This window comes from Eschscholzia californica, unplaced genomic scaffold (assembly GCF_041429995.1).
Source record: "Eschscholzia californica isolate CP2 unplaced genomic scaffold, dmEscCali1.0.p SCAF_5, whole genome shotgun sequence".
Classification (NCBI taxonomy): Eukaryota; Viridiplantae; Streptophyta; class Magnoliopsida; order Ranunculales; family Papaveraceae; genus Eschscholzia; species Eschscholzia californica.
This window is the reverse complement of record NW_028238472.1, coordinates 4,715,243-4,731,507: the sequence shown is the minus strand read 5'-3', so window position 1 is coordinate 4,731,507 and position 16,265 is coordinate 4,715,243. Positions and strand designations below refer to the sequence as shown.

The 16,265-nt window shown below is 34.7% G+C and overlaps 2 protein-coding genes across 2 annotated transcripts; both read left to right on the top strand.

Annotated features, from left to right (window-relative positions):
• The first annotated feature begins 3,227 nt into the window (after window positions 1–3,227).
• Window positions 3,228–4,149, top strand: LOC147536468 (G-type lectin S-receptor-like serine/threonine-protein kinase B120). Its single transcript, XM_086641333.1, has 3 exons — window positions 3,228–3,432; window positions 3,521–3,731; window positions 3,857–4,149. The coding sequence occupies exons 1-3, from the start codon at window positions 3,250–3,252 to the stop codon at window positions 4,096–4,098; spliced, it is 636 nt and encodes a 211-aa protein (XP_086497459.1). The 5' UTR covers window positions 3,228–3,249; the 3' UTR covers window positions 4,099–4,149.
• A 2,770-nt stretch (window positions 4,150–6,919) lies between these two features.
• On the top strand, window positions 6,920–14,792 carry LOC147536467 (G-type lectin S-receptor-like serine/threonine-protein kinase At1g11330). The gene is made up of 5 exons (XM_086641332.1): window positions 6,920–7,183; window positions 7,272–7,482; window positions 7,606–7,843; window positions 13,952–14,102; window positions 14,259–14,792. The coding sequence occupies exons 1-5, from the start codon at window positions 7,001–7,003 to the stop codon at window positions 14,568–14,570; spliced, it is 1,095 nt and encodes a 364-aa protein (XP_086497458.1). The 5' UTR covers window positions 6,920–7,000; the 3' UTR covers window positions 14,571–14,792.
• The last annotated feature ends 1,473 nt before the right edge of the window (window positions 14,793–16,265 follow it).

The window sequence follows — 16,265 nt, the reverse complement described above, 5'->3', positions numbered from 1 at the left end:
ACAGTTCTAGCCTTGGCAGCACAATTTGATCTAGATGTTTATCAACTAGATGTAAAATCAGCATTTCTTAATGGAGAACTTGAAGAAGAGGTCTATGTGGAACAACCACAAGGCTATGAATTGCAAGAACATGAAGACAAAGTGTATCGTCTTCAAAAAGCGCTTTATGGGCTTAAACAAGCACCAAGAGCGTGGAATAGCAAAATTGATGATTATTTTCAGAAGAATGGTTTTCAAAGAAGTCCAAGTGAACCATCACTCTATGTGAAGAAGGAAGGCCAAAATGATTTTCTTATTGTATGCATATATGTTGATGATTTAATTTACATGGGCTCAAGCATGGATATGGTGAAGGATTTCAAAAACAAAATGATGAAAGAATATGAGATGTCTGACTTGGGTCTTATGAAATATTTTCTTGGGATCCAAGTGAAGCAATCAAAAGGTGAGATATTTATTTCTCAAGAAAAGTATACTGATGATTTATTGAAAAAATTTCAGATGGACAAGTGCAAGCCGTTGTCTACTCCTATGGCATTGAACGAAAAATTACAAGTCAACGATGGAGCAAAACAAATTGAATCAAAATTATTTCGAAGTCTTGTTGGATCCTTGATTTACCTCACAAATACAAGGCCAGACATAATGCACTCGGTTAGTCTTATATCAAGGTTTATGAATGAGCCAAGTATATTTCATTATGCAGCAGCAAAAAGGGTTCTACGGTATCTTCAAGGTACAAGAAAACAAGGCATCTTGTATAAGAAAGAAGAAGATAACAATTTAGTTGGCTATACTGATAGTGATTGGGCTGGATCTTTAGAGGATCGAAAGAGTACATCAGGTTACATATTTTGTCTCGGAACAAATATTGTTTCATGGAGTTCAAAGAAACAAAAGACCGTGGCATTATCTTCCGCTGAAGCTGAATATCTTGCTGCTACTGAGGCAGCATGTGAAGGAGTTTGGTTGAGAAGAATTCTCGTTGATTTACTTCAGACTCAAGAACAACCTACTCTCATTCATTGTGATAACATGTAAGCAATTGCTATGACAAAAAATCCAGTGTTTCATGCAAGAACGAAACACATTGAATTGCGTCACCATTTCATTAGAGATTTGGTAAACAAAGAGGAGATAAAATTAAAGTTCATTGGAACGAATGATCAACCAGCTGATTTTCTCACGAAGTCCATCAATAGTGAGAAATTTGAGAAGTTCAAGAAGTTCTTAAAAATTACAAATTATGAAGGGGTGTTGAAAGGTAATTAGTAATTTCTAGAAAAAAAATTATCTATGTTTTAAGTATGTTTTTAATTACATAAGAGTTATGTTACTCAAGAGTCAAGAGTTATGTCAATCAAGACTTGAGAGTTTAGAAAATCAAAAGTTGGGAGTTTGTAAGTCTAAGAGTCTAGGAGTTATTGTAATAGTTATGTCTATCATCTATGATCTATATAAATAGATGTCTTTGTAATGAGAAGATATCAAGCAAAAACAAAAACAACATTCAACAATATAGCATCTATTTCAATACAATTTAAGTTTAGCAATTATCTTCTTGTTAATCTTCTTGTAAGAACAAGTAAAGCACCCAACAAATACCTCTTAATTTATAGAAAATAATTTACTTTATACATGACACAACTCAGAACCATGGTATTTGGATAACTTTTAGTAAAATCTACAGGGAACCGGACGAAAAAGAGCGAAGTTTCTTCATCCCATCTGCACAACATAGATCAGAAAGTGCTCGGAGACAATCAAGATACAAAAACGGGAATTTGGCCAAAACTACCTAAGAAATTATGATTTTGGTTAAAAAGGATTAATCAAAGTTTTTTAGGCTTCACCTCCCTGATGGCAATTATGTAATTTTCAATTTCAGTAAAAAGACCAACCTAACCCTAGTCTAAGAAAATACCTTGCAAACACCTTGCACTGCCTTGCAAACACTTTGCACTGCCTTGCAAAGCCTTGCAAACACCTTGCAGAGCCTTGCAAACACCTTGCATGGTTTTTGCAAACACCTTGAATAGTCTTGCAAACAAATTGCAGAGCCTTGCGAACACCTTCCAGAGCTTTGCAAAAACTTTGCAGAGCCTTGCGAACACCTTGAACGTCTTTTGCAAATACCTTGCACAACCTTGCGAACACCTTGCAAAGCTTTGCAAATACCTTGCAGAGCCTTGCAAACACCTTGCAGACCCTTGCAAACACCTTGCATAGCCTTGCAAACACATTGCAATGTCATGCAAATGGTTTGCAAATTAGTTTTTGAATTGATTTAACATGAAATTTGTTACAAATTATTATATTTTGTCGAATAGAATGTTGTATCGAAAAACTAGCTAAAACCCCTACAAATTCATAATAGTCATTTTATAAGCTCTAGCACCATCATTTTACTTTTCTTCGAAAAACTTCTAAAGCTTTCATGAAATTCTCAATTTGAACATAAATACTAATCATGATTGTCCAAGAAAAAATATTTCTCACAGGCATTTCATCTAACAACTTTATAGCTATTTCAACAACCTAAGTCTTGTATAACCAACTAAAACGTTGCATTCCAAGCAACAACATCTCTTTCAAGCATTTTATCAAACACATTGCTTGCATCAACTATACTTTCACAACTTCCATATAAATCCAACAAATAAGTTTGAACATAAACATCAAAACTAACAAATTGTCATCCATCATTCATAACTCAATGAAAATAAAGCAATGAAGAAGTTGGATTATACCTTGAAACATTATCAAAATCTCCTTCCATTGAAAGTATATAAAACTTTCTCTCTCTAGAATTTAGAAACAAAAACTAAATCAAACCCCTTAAAAGCCTCTTCAAACAACAAGCAAATAAATTAAATCACTAAAACCTAAAAAACATCAACCTATCTTATAGCCAAACTCGATTCAAACCCTAGAAATTCTAATCGGCGTCGACAATCCAACTCAGTTCGTTCATGAGAAAAACTCAAGTTCCTGATCTATTAGTTAGATTATTACTAGGTATTTCTAATTGAATGAAGGGTATTTTTTACTCTTAAAAAGTTTGTGCTTTTAAAAATGTCCTTCAAGCCTATTTTTATAACTTACTTGAGGCCTAGCTAGTTAAAAAGATGGGTTGTCTTTTTAACAAAAAAAAAAAAATACAAGCCTGAAAAAAAAAAGTTACTTTTCAAAATCATTCTCAGGATCATTTAAAGTATGTACATCAATATGAAAGTCGGAAGCTAACTTATGGTCAAATTTGCAGGGAAAAGGAGGAAACACAATGAAAATTCTCTATTTCACATGGATCAAAACATGCTTAGAAACAATCAAGATATTAAAATATTCAAATTTAAGGAGCTAGAAATGGCTACAAATAGCTTTTCTGAAGCTAATAAGCTTGGTCAAGGTGGTTTCGGTCCAGTATATAAGGTAGCTAGCTGCTGTTTCCTGCATTCTTAATCTCCATTAGTAGAATTGGTAACGCTGAATATGAAATCGTTCTTATTGTTCTTCTCAGGGAGTACTTTCCGTTGGACAAGAAATAGCAGTGAAACGGCTCTCGTATAACTCTGGACAAGGGTTAGAGGAGTTTCAGAATGAAGTCGTAGTGATCTTAAAGCTCCAACACAGAAATCTGGTTCGACTCCTGGGTTGCTGCATCGAAGGCGATGAGAATATGTTGATTTATGAATACATGCCTAATAAAAGCTTGGATTTCTTCATATTTGGTTGGATTTTTCTCTATCAATTCTAAATAAGTTTTCAAGATTTAGATCTAAATTATTTTCGTCCTATAGGTACCTTATCCGACAATTAAACTCTGGTTGTTTTTATGTTGGCTTGTGAGTATCAGATTCAACCAAACAATTACTCTTAGATTGGAGGAAGCGGTTTCAAATCATCGAGGGAGTATGTCGAGGAATTCTTTACCTTCACAGAGATTCTAGATTAAGGGTCATCCATAGGGATCTCAAGGCAAGTAATGTCCTCTTGGATGATGACCTAAATCCTAAAATTTCTGACTTCGGCATGGCAAGGATATTCGGAGGCAATGAACTCCAAGGAAATACTTCAAGAGTTGTTGGTACACAGTAAGTAAAATATTCCATATTATAGTGTTATAATTGGTAACCTTATATTAATATATTGAGGTATTGTTGAAAGTGTCTTGAATATATATTAATATTCAATCAAGTTTGAGACCCCAGAGTAACTTTTGGTCCGATCAGTTTCGCTTCTGTAGTGACTTTTGGGCAGAGCTCTTCCAGGTTCACCTCCGTAGTGACTTGACACAGGTTAACCTATTGAGTTCTTAATCTTTTCTTGACTTATTGACTAGTCAGCTGAGAAGCAATAGTTGGATCATCAGCCTTGGCCATGCCTCCCCTAAAATAATAGAGATTTTACATAAAAGTAATTTAATTCAGTTGACACAATCCCGTGGTTCTAATCTATTTACTCCGTGTCAAGTAAGACTTATGGAACTGCTTTTGATTTAAATAATAAATGAGCTTCGACCCCCATTGTTGGTTCTACTGATTATTTTCGTAGATGATTATAGTAGATTCACTTGGTTTTATTCCGTTTGCCAGAAAAGAGATTTAGGTGCATTAGGAAACTTTCTAAAACACCAATTAGAGTTACCGCCTAAAAGCAACCGAGTGGTTCTCGGTTTCGTGAGTCCCACCGGCATCACCTTTATTAAAAGTGAAGTTTGTTGGTACCTATTATTTCATGAATCTTATAAGGATAAGATGTAAAAGTCTATAACCCGTTTCTATGGTATAAGCTTGTTAAAACAATGTTGTCTAAGAGGTACTAAGAAAGTTGTGAAGATTAGTTTAAGAACATATGTTCATATTGAAAATGGAAAATAATCTTGTTTCTAGAGACCACAAGAAGTAAAAATTCTGATTTTCTTCCTCTACAATTTCATCATTATATATACAAATATATCTCTTTTAGAAACAGGAAATTGGACCGAAGACCCAATTTTAAACTATTTTTAGTTGAAAAGACAAGTTATATATTTTCTTTTGTTAAAAACTCAAATTTTGCATTTTTTTTTGTTAAAAACTCAAATATTTGTATTTTGTTTGGTTAAAATCTCAATTTTTTTTCTAAAAGTGTTGCAAGGGGTTGCAAGGCGTTGCAAAGCTGTTGTAAGGTGTTGGAAGGCGTTCCAAAGTTATTGTAAGGTGTCTCAAAGTTGTCGCAAGGTGCTGCAAATCAAAAAAGACTCGGGGAGCTGAAGACTGAAAAAATTTGACTAATCCTTTCTAACCAAAGTCCAAATGTTTTAAGAAGTTTAGGCCAAATTTCCTGACATTTCTTCAAAATATATTTATTACAAGACATAACTATTAGAACCTATATTTAAATGGGGAATTTGGCCAAAACTCCCTAAGAAATTATGACTTTGGTTAAAAAGAATTCATCAAAGTATTTTAGGCTTCACCTCCCTGATGGCAATTATGTAATTTTCAATTTCAGTAAAATGACCAACCTAACCCTAGTCTAAGAAAATACCTTGCAAACACTTTGCACTGCCTTGCAAACACCTTGCACTGCCTTGCAGAGCCTTGCAAACACCTTGCAGAGCCTTGCAAACACCTTACATGGTTTTTGCAAACACCTTGGATAGCCTTGCAAACAAATTGCAAAGCCTTGCGAACACCTTGCAGAGTCTTGCAAAAACTTTGCAGAGCCTTGCGAACACCTTGCATGACTTTTGCAAATACCTTGCACAACCTTGCGAACACTTTGCAGAGCCTTGCAAAGCTTTGCAAATACCTTGCAGAGCCTTGCAAAGCTTTGCAAATACTTTGCAGAGCCTTGCAAACACCTTGCAGAGCCTTGCAAAGCTTTGCAAATACCTTGCAGAGCCTTGCAAACACCTTGCAGAGCCTTGCAAACACCTTGCAGTGCCATGCAAATGGTTTGCAAATTAGTTTTTGAATTGATTTAACATGAAATTTGTTACAAATTATTATATTTTGTCTAATAGAATGTTGTATCGAAAAACTAGCTAAAACCCCTACAAATTCATAATAGTCATTTTATAAGCTCTAGCACCCATCATTTTACATTTCTTCGAAAAACTTCCAAAGCTTTCATGAAATTCTCAATTTGAACATAAATACCAATTATGATTGTCCAAGAAAAAATATTTCTCATAGGCATTTCATCTAACAACTTTATAGCTATTTCAACCAATCTAAGTCTTGTATAACCAACTAACGTTGCATTCCAAGCAACAACATCTCTTTCAAGCATTTTATCAAACACATTGCTTGCATCAACTATACTTTCACAACTTCCATATAAATCTAACAAATAAGTTTTAACATAAACATCAAAACTAACAAATTGTCATCCATCATTCATAACTCAATGAAAATAAAGCAATGAAGAAGTTGAATTATACCTTGAAACACTATCAATTTCTCCTTCCATTGAAAGTATATAAAACTTTCTCTCTCTAGAATTTAGAACCAAAAACTAAATCAAACCCCTTAAAAGCCTCTTCAAACAACAAGCAAATAGATTAAATCACCAAAACCTAAAAACATCAACCTATCTTATAGCCAAAATCGATTCAAACCCCAGAAATTCTAATCGGCGTCGACAATCCAACTCGGTTCGGTCATGAGAAAAACTCAAATTTTTGATTTATTAGTTAGATTATTACTAGGTATTTCTAATTGAATGAAGGGTATTTTTGACTCTTAAAAAGTTGGTGCCTTTAAAAATGTCCTTCAAGCCTATTTTTATAACTTACTTGGGGCCTAGCTAGTTAAAAAGATGGGTTGTCTTTTTAACAAAAAAATACTAGAAATTGGGCCTCCGGCCCAATTTCCTGTATTTAAATTCTAATAAAATCTCAAATTTCCAACATAAGCTCCGTCATTGTCGTATTTCTGTTGAATACCTTCGGTAATGGTGGCCCAGGATTGTTGTAAGTATGTATTTCAATATGAAATTTGGAAGCTAACTTATGGTAAGATTTTCAGGGAAAAGGAGGAAAGACAGTGAAAATTCTCTATTTCACATGGATCAAAACATGCTTAGAGACAATCAAGATATAAAAAAATTCAAATTTGAAGAGCTAGAAATGGCTACGAATAACTTTTGTGAAGCTAATAAGCTAGGTCAAGGTGGTTTTGGTCAAGTATATAAGGTAGCTAGCTGTTGTTTCCTGCATTCTTCATCTCCATTAACAAAATTGGTAATGCTGCTTACGAAAACATTCTGATTGTTCTCCTCAGGGAATACTTTCTGATGGACAAGAAATAGCAGTGAAACGGTTGTCGAAGAACTCTGGACAAGGGTTAGAGGAGTTTGAGAATGAAGCTATAGTGATCTTAAAGCTCCAACACAGAAATCTTGTTAGACTCTTGGGTTGCTGCATCGAAGGCTATGAGAACATGTTGGTTTATGAATACATGCCTAATAGAAGCTTGGATTTCTTTATATTTGGTTGGACTTTTCCCCTATCAACTTCAAATAAGTTTATAAAATTTATATCTAAAACTTTTTTGTTATCAAGTACCTTATATGATATTGAACTCCCGTTGTTTTTTTTATTGGCTTGTATATCAGATTCAACCGAACAATTACTCTTGGATTGGAAGAAGCGGTTTCGAATCATTGAGGGAGTATGTCGAGGAATTCTTTACCTTCACAGAGATTCTAGATTAAGAGTCATTCATAGGGATCTCAAGGCAAGTAATGTCCTCTTGGATGAAGACCTAAATCCTAAAATTTCTGACTTCGGCATGGCAAGGATATTTGGAGGCAATGAACTCCAAGGAAATACTTCAAGAGTTGTTGGTACACAGTAAGTAATATACTCCATATTATAGTGTTATCCTTGGTAACCTTATATTAGCATATTGTTGAAGGTCTTGAATATGGATTAATATTCAATCAGGTTGAGACCCGAGAGAAATTTTTGGTCCGACCCGTTTTTCTTATGTTTGCCCTAGTCGTATTAAAATGGTTATCATTGTAAAGAGTACCCATGTATTCTATGGAGTTGGAAATAGAAGTGGTGAGGCAGTGAAAATAGGGTTTCCAGTGAGCTATATAAACTAAAATAGATATCTTTTTAACTTGTTCTTCACGCATAGTGGAAACTATCGCGCCATTGTTTGTCGTAGAGTAAGTCTCATCAACCGAAATATGTAAATCTCTTGTGAGTTTGTGTGGTTTTTCACCTTCTTTACTGCCTTCTTGATTGCTTGTTCTCCGCTATGTAGTTGGTCTCGGCCGAGACGGCCGAGAATCTCGGGTCTCGTCTCGGTCTCGGCCCTCTCCCAAGACGAGACTCGGCCGAGACCCCGAGTTAGGGCTTGGCCGAGTTTCTCGGCCGAGACAACCCGAGACCGAGACGAGACCCGAGACCGAGACAGCAACTTCCAAATATTTAGATTTTTTTTTTTTGAAAACTCTTTGACCTAAATTAAGTACTACTATTTATTATATTCTCAAATCTTAACTACTTATTATATTCCCAATGTATCTAATATAAACAGCAATAATACTATATAGAATATTTAGGGTTTATGCCTTAGAGAGAAACTAATAAATTCTTTAGAAACTTTCAAAAGTTTAGTAGATTGGGATTTCCTTATACAGAAATTAAGTTATAATACATAGTACAACTAGAATTAAGAACTAAGAAGAAGCAAAGAATACAAGAAGTCAAGAAGTTTCAAAGAAGAAGAAGGTGATTCTAGAGAGAGAAAGTTGAAGTTTCAAAGAAGAAGAAGTCAAGAAGTTTCAAAGAAGAATACTTATGAAGTATGAACGTCGTTTTATTAACCTAATGAAGTGAACTATTTTAGAATTTAGCTAATTTCTATATTTGCTGTCTCACCGAGAATCTCGGCCTGTCTCGGTCTCGGCCTTCGGCCGGACCGAGACCGAGACCAACTACATAGGTTCTCCGTAATAACAAACTGGGTTCAGAGCTTCGATTACTACTTTTTGGACTGGCGAAATACGAGATAAAGAAGTTTGATAAAAGTAATAATTTTAACCTGTGAAAAATCAAGATGGGGGTTGTGTTAGTTCAACAAGGGTTTCTAAAAACATACATACATGATAATGGTTGTATATTTACTAGTGAAGCTAGTATTCTTAGAATTTCAAACGACATTCTTACGATTACGAAGGATTGCAAAAGAATGGTCTTTATATTGTACAGTGTAGTACAGTTATGAGATCTGTATCGGTATCATCATTTGACAAGAAGATAAAACTAATAAAATATGACATATGCAGTCAGAGCATATGAGAGAGAGGGGGTTGGCTAGCTATGCTGAGTAAACATGGATTGCTCTCTGGACAGAAAGTTGCAAAACTGAGATTCTTTGAGTATTGTGTTTAGTGCCGGGTCAAATTCAGTGGAACTATACATACTATTAAAGGTACTTTGGATTAAATCTATTCAGATCTTTGGGGCCTTCTAAAGTAAGCTCACATGGTGGAGGTAATAAACATGTTAACCTTGATTGATGATTTCCCCAAAAAAGTATGGCTATACATACTAGAAAGCAAAGATGAGACTCATTTCAAGTTCGTGCAGTCGAAGATTATAAGAAGAAAAATAGAAAACAAGTCAAATGCTTGAAACTGACAACAATATGGAATTTAGTGGAGAGAAATTCAATAGGTTCTGTAAAGATGAAGAAATAGTGAGACATCATACAGTTAGGAAAACACTACAACAAAATGGTATTTCAGAAAGTATGAATATAATGCTAATAGAGAGAGTCACTATGCTTTCAAATGCAGGGTCTCCTAGAGTGTTGTGGGTCGAAGTAGTTAACACAACAGGTTATTTGGTGAATATTTCCTTGCCCGTCTATTAAGTGCAAGACTACAGATGAGGTATGGTATGGTTCTCCTACAAAGTATGAAAATTTAAGAACTTTTGGTCGTCTGGCTTATACACATGTTAATGAAGATAAACTGGGGAACCAAGGGCTAAAAACTGTATATTTCTTGGGTATGAGCGTTGAGTGAAGGGGCACAAATTTAAAATCCAAAAGGAAAGTCAAACAAGTTTCTTGTTAGTGGAGATGTTAATTTCAAAGACTTATCTATGGTAATTCTCAAGAAGAAATTAGTAATGGATATAGACACTCAAGTGAGTGTTGATAAACAGGTGGAACAAGAAGAATATGCAAAACAAGTGGAATTTGAGAAAAAAACAAAGTCACTACAGAAGTACATAGATGATGATGTGGTTGCATTTTGAATTAGTATGGGAGAAAGCATATGTGGAGGTGAACCATGGACCTATGAATAAGCTATAAGGAGTGATGAGTCAAGGCAATAGTATATTGCTATTAGTGAAGATACTAAATCTCTTCATGACAATCGAGCTTGGGAACGAGTTGAAAAACCAAAAGATCAGAAGAATTAGAAGCAAATAGGTTTTCATGGAGAAAATTCTTGGAGTAGAATATGCATGATTCAAAATCCAGTTAGTGGAAGGGATTTTATACAGAGAGAATGAATAAATTTCAATTAGGTATTTTCTCATGTTGTTAAACATAGCTCTATTAGAGGATTACTTGTCATGGTTGCCTTATGATATTTAGAACTTGATAACCTTGATGTTAAGATTGCTTTCCTACATGGTGAGTTAGAAGACAAAATTTGTATACACCAACCGAAGGAGTTTGAATTTCAAGAAAATGAAGGCTAATTTTGTCTTTGAAGAAATTTTTATATAGGTTAAAGCATTCTCCTAGGCAGTAGTATAAACTTTTTTATACTTTTATGACTGAAAACGGGTATTCTGGAACCAAATATGATAGTTGTGTCTAACATAGAAAACTAGTAAAGGGTTTTTATGTGTACTTGCTTCTATATGTGGATGATATGGTGATTGCTTGCAAGAACATGTATGAAATTTAGAAGTTGAAGAGTCGGTTAAGAAGTGATTTTGAGATGAAAGACTTGAGTGCATCTTAGAAGATTCTGGGAACGGAGATACGAAGGGATATATCTGTTGGTAAATTATTATCCTAGAAGATGTAAGTCGAGAAAGTGTTGGAACGTTTTGGAGTGGAAGAGGCAAAGTCTGAGTACCTCTTGACATCACATTTAAGCTTTTAACTAAGTTATCACCACAGACAGATGAGGAGAAAAAGTTTATATCTCAGGTTCCTTTTCAAGTGCAGTCGGTAGCATCACTTATGTTGTGGTTTGCACAAAGATAGATATTGTTGAAAGTGTCTTGAATATGGGTTGATATCTAACCTTGTTTACGACGCGCCAATCCGCTTACAAGGTAATCGTTTTCGGCGCGGAATTTTGAACCTGTTAGCAGAGCTGATCACCGAGGTATAGTTGGTATGAGAAGCAGGGCTCCTAGATAGAGCTAGTATGCAGAGCAAACCTTGTGGCGGTTATTAGTGTTAACGTATCCATGAAAATTCTGGATATAGAAAGAGAGAGGCGGTGAGGCGGTGAGGCGGTGAGGCGGTGGGATTAGGGTTTTAGTGAATATATAAACTAAAACCTTAAGAGATGTCTGTGTTTAATTCTCAAGAATCTCTTGTGTAACTTGTTTGCTTATCATAGTGGAAATCATCGCGTCGTTGTCGTAGTGGAGTATGTGTCACCAACAGAATTACGTAGATCTCTTGTTTTCTGTGTGATTGTTTTTTTGTTTCCTGTTGTTTTTCTTGATTTACTTGATTGCGTCATAACAAATATTTCATATGTCGTTAGTGTGGTTAGTAGATACATGTGAACACTTAGAAGAGGTCATTGGTTGCTAGTGAAATAGATACTTTAATATCTGAGTGGTATTGCAAATTTTGGTTTGGTTTATGATAAAAGTTAATACTTATGGATCAATTGTTGGATACGTGGATTGAGAATTTTGAGGAGATCTTGATAAAAAGAGATCAATAATGGACTATACATTCTTTCTTTCTAGACGTGTCATAATGTAGAGAACAATACTACAGTCTTTAGAAGCATTGTCTACAACTGAGACAAAGCACATGGAAGTAATATAGGTTGTGAAGGAAGCAATACGGTTAAGCGCTTTAGTTAGTGATATGGGTTTGAAGAAGCAGGAGGTAAAAAATGTCTACTGCGATAATTAGAGTGTGATCCATTTGAACAAAAATCAAATGTCCCAAGAGAGGACTACACACATTGATGTTAGGTATCATTTTATCAAGGATGTGAACATAAGATCACAATGAAGAAGATAGCCACAACATGACATCCAGCTGATATGTTAACCAAGACAGTTACTACTTTCAATTTAAGCATTATTTTGACTTGATTAAAATCTATAGATGTTAAAGGCCTTTAGGACAAGCCCTTATAGGACAATTACGACCTTGGTGAACAGTATTAATATTGCGTGAAGGTCTATGGTATAATCAAGTCAAGGTGGAGAAGTGTTGAAAGCGTCTTGAATATAGGTAGACGACTGATGATGTCAAAATTTTCCCTTCTAATATCATTTAAGATGTTGAGACAACTAAGTTGAATCTCGATCTGATCCTTTCGAACTAGGGGTGAAACCTTCAAGGAACTCGGAAACCTCTCCGGCGGTCAAGACAATCAGATTGTCCTTGTACTTAAATAATTGAATATCGAGTGATTCAAGTTTAGGAATTGGACCTTTAGTTGATCGTGGTGTTGATGAGGTAGCTGAGTTCCACCGTGTTAGAGATGGAAACTACTATTTCATAGTTGTGAGATATTAAGATTCCTCTTTGGAATTATCTAGTATATTTGATATAGGAAAGTTCCCTTATTTAAGGATATTCAATATTTAGAATTAACGTTTTTTTGGGCTTACCCCCTCGTCACTCATTGGTAATTGAGTTTACCCCCCTCAATAATGAGTAATTGAGCTTACCCCCTTAGACTTACTATTAGTGACAAAAACAGAAAGGCTATGTTTGGCATACGTGAAATAATTGCCACTACCAAGAACAACTATTCTTCAATATGATTCATATTAGGGATTCTACCTCATTTTATTGTTTGATTTGGTCAGGAATATGATTAGTAAAGATTGATTTTGTTTATATGTTATTTACTTTCTGATTTTATTATCACATACCAAACATATCCTTAGTAGTTTTGACAAAAAATCTAAATTTAAGGGGGTAAGCTCAATTACCAATTACTGAAGGGGGTAAACTCAATTACCAATTAATCTTGGAGATTCTATAATGAAAGTTTCCTCCCTGTGCGATTCTTGTATCTCAAGTTTAATAAATACTTAAGATCTTCACCGACTGAGATCTTAGATATGATTCAGGATTAAGTCGATAAAACATTAGGCATGCTTTTAGCCCCATATTTGGGAATTGAGGTATCAACCCACTTTCGCGAACCCCCGTTATTTTCTCTGAAACCCCATGGAAAAACTGGTTGTATTTGAACTAGAGCAAGGCTTAGGCGTTTATGACAACCGTCCCGACCTCCAAGTTCTGGGTTGAACCATCAGGATTTTGTTCTTTTCTTTACTTATTAAACGTAGTTAACTGATGACCATTTTTTGGATCATCAATAGCTAACTCAGTTTGCCACCTGAGTACAAAACTTTTGGCCTGGCCGACCAATTTTGCTTATGTTTGTCGTAGTCTTATTAGGACGGTTAAAAATGTAAGGGGTAGCCAGGCGTTGTAAAGAGTTAGAAAGAAGTGGTGAGGCGAAGGGATTAGGGTTTCAGTGAGTTGTACTAATTGAAACCATAGAAGTATCTTTGTAACTTGTTCTTCGTACAGAGTGGAACTCATCACACTATTGTTATCCGTGGAGTAAGACTCATCAACTGAAACACATAAATCTCTTATGTTTTGTGTGATTGTTTACTTTCTTACTCTCTTTCTTGATTCCTTGTTCTTCGTAAAAATAGAGGTATATTTTGTCTAACTAACACTATAAATTGTAGCGGATATATGTCCCCTGAATATGCCATGGAGGGAAGGTTTTCAGAAAAATCAGACGTTTTTAGTTTCGGAGTGTTGCTACTTGAGATTATCAGTGGAAGAAGGAATAATAGCTTTTACCACATGGACGCACCCTTAAACATTATCGGATATGTAAGTGTTCATATATCATTCTTGATCACTTCTAACATAGACTCCGCCAATAAGGTGACAGTATCCAATCTAATCTCGACCTTGTAAGTAAATTTTATTCTCATTGACGTAGTTTGTAACCAATACTATAATATTTCTTTTACAATGTTGTTTCAGGCATGGAAATTGTGGAGAGAAAACAAACTTCAATCGTTTGTGGATCGGACGTTGTTGAGGGAACCAGATTTAGAAGTTGAAATCTTGAGATGCATACATGTGGGATTGTTATGTGTGCAAGATTTGGTTTGTGATAGACCAAGTATGTCTGCAATACTTTCCATTCTTACTAGTAAAACTCTAACTCTTCCTGCACCAAAGCAACCAGCAATTATTCAGACAAAAATGCCTCCGGATTCAAGTTCATCTCAACAGTATAAACAAAGATATTCTATAAATGATGTAACTATTACTGAAGTCTGTGGTCGTTAAACAATAATTTAGGATCCTCGAGCAAACCAGAGAATTATGGTTCTATTATCGAAATCAGTCACTATCAATTATATTTCTTAAAGTGCATGCAAGATAGATTTAGCTGCCCCTCTCATTCCCATTATACATTTTTTTTTAATTTAGCCGCTGTAACGATATGAAAATGCCTATTTTTATTGTGAATAACCCTTAAAATGAAAATAAAGGATAGATCATTACAATAATTATTTTTTTCCTTTGTAAGTGTTTTTTTATCATTACTCCGAAGGTGATTATTTCGAAAAAAAAAATACTTGCGGCGGTTATTTTTACCCTAGGGTTATGTGTTGGAATAATATATATAGTTAGGGGTTGTTTGGTAATTTGATCTGTAAGGGTCTTTTAGTCTTTTACCTTTACTATGTATTAGACTATTTGTTATTTAGTAGACCTAATCTCAACTAATGAAAATCCTAGCCTCCATTTGAATGTTTCTCTCTTCTTCTTTTGAGTAGTGCTATTTGTTATTGATTTCTACATGGTATCAGAGCTTTTAGGATTTTGACACTTCTTCATCTACGAATTTGATGTTTTCTCTTCGATATTGGTATTCTCGTTGCGGATCTGGTATTTGTTATTTTGCACTTCTTCTTCGTATATCTTTAGTCAGTTAGTTTTATCTTGGTTATATTTGCTTTATTTGTTATTGAGTTGAGAAAATGGAATGTGGAAACGATGATTTATTGCAAGTTATTAGTGAAAGATAGAATGGTAAAAATTACTCCTATTCGAGTTTTTTGATGAGAAATTTTTTGAAAGAAATATGTTTGGGGGATTATATTGATGGTTCTGTTCTTCAACCAGTTGATAGACCGAAATAAAATTTTGCTGGGTTATATATGGTTTGGAAAGCCAACAATTCAAAAATTATTACTTAAATTAATAACTCAGTAGATCAGACATTGGTTACTGGTTGGCGAAATTTCTGTTCTTCAACCAATCGTGAGATGTGATATTACTTAGCAGATGTATTCATGCAGTCGAACTTTGCAGCACAGTATAAGTTGGAAGCTGATATGAGAAATATGAAATAAAAAGATATGAGTATTCAAGAATTTCATTTTGTAATGACCAATATTTGGGATAAGTTAGCTCTTACAGAATCTGGACAATTGCAGCCCTATCCTCCTAATATTGCTGGTAGCAAAGAATGTCGTTTGGTCAAGTTTTTGATTGATTTGTGTAATGACTTTGAATCAATTCGCAGCACAATCTTACATAAGAAGCCTCTCCCTCTAAGAAAGAAGAGAATCACCCAAATAGCTATTGATGGATAGGATGTGGTCCTATATCATAGGGTCAATGGGTCAAAAAAAAAAAACTAGAGATGATTTCCAATAGGATTCAGGTACTTCAGGACTATTTACTATTCTACCTCTTCTATTCTATCCTAATACGGTAATACCTAATCTATTGTTTAGTTAAAAAACAGTCCTCTGTTTTTTCTCTCATTATCTCTCTTCTCTTCTCAAACAACTTTTCATTTCTCTTTCATCAGATTGAAGACTATTTTTCCCATCATCTCTCTTTCTCCAAATCTGTCTTGCCCAAAATTATGTTTCTTTCATCAACCCACCACTCTCTTTTATCATATGAAATCCGCTTTCTATCATCTACTTTTTTGAAAAAAGTCCAAGAATATCATTCATAGATTTT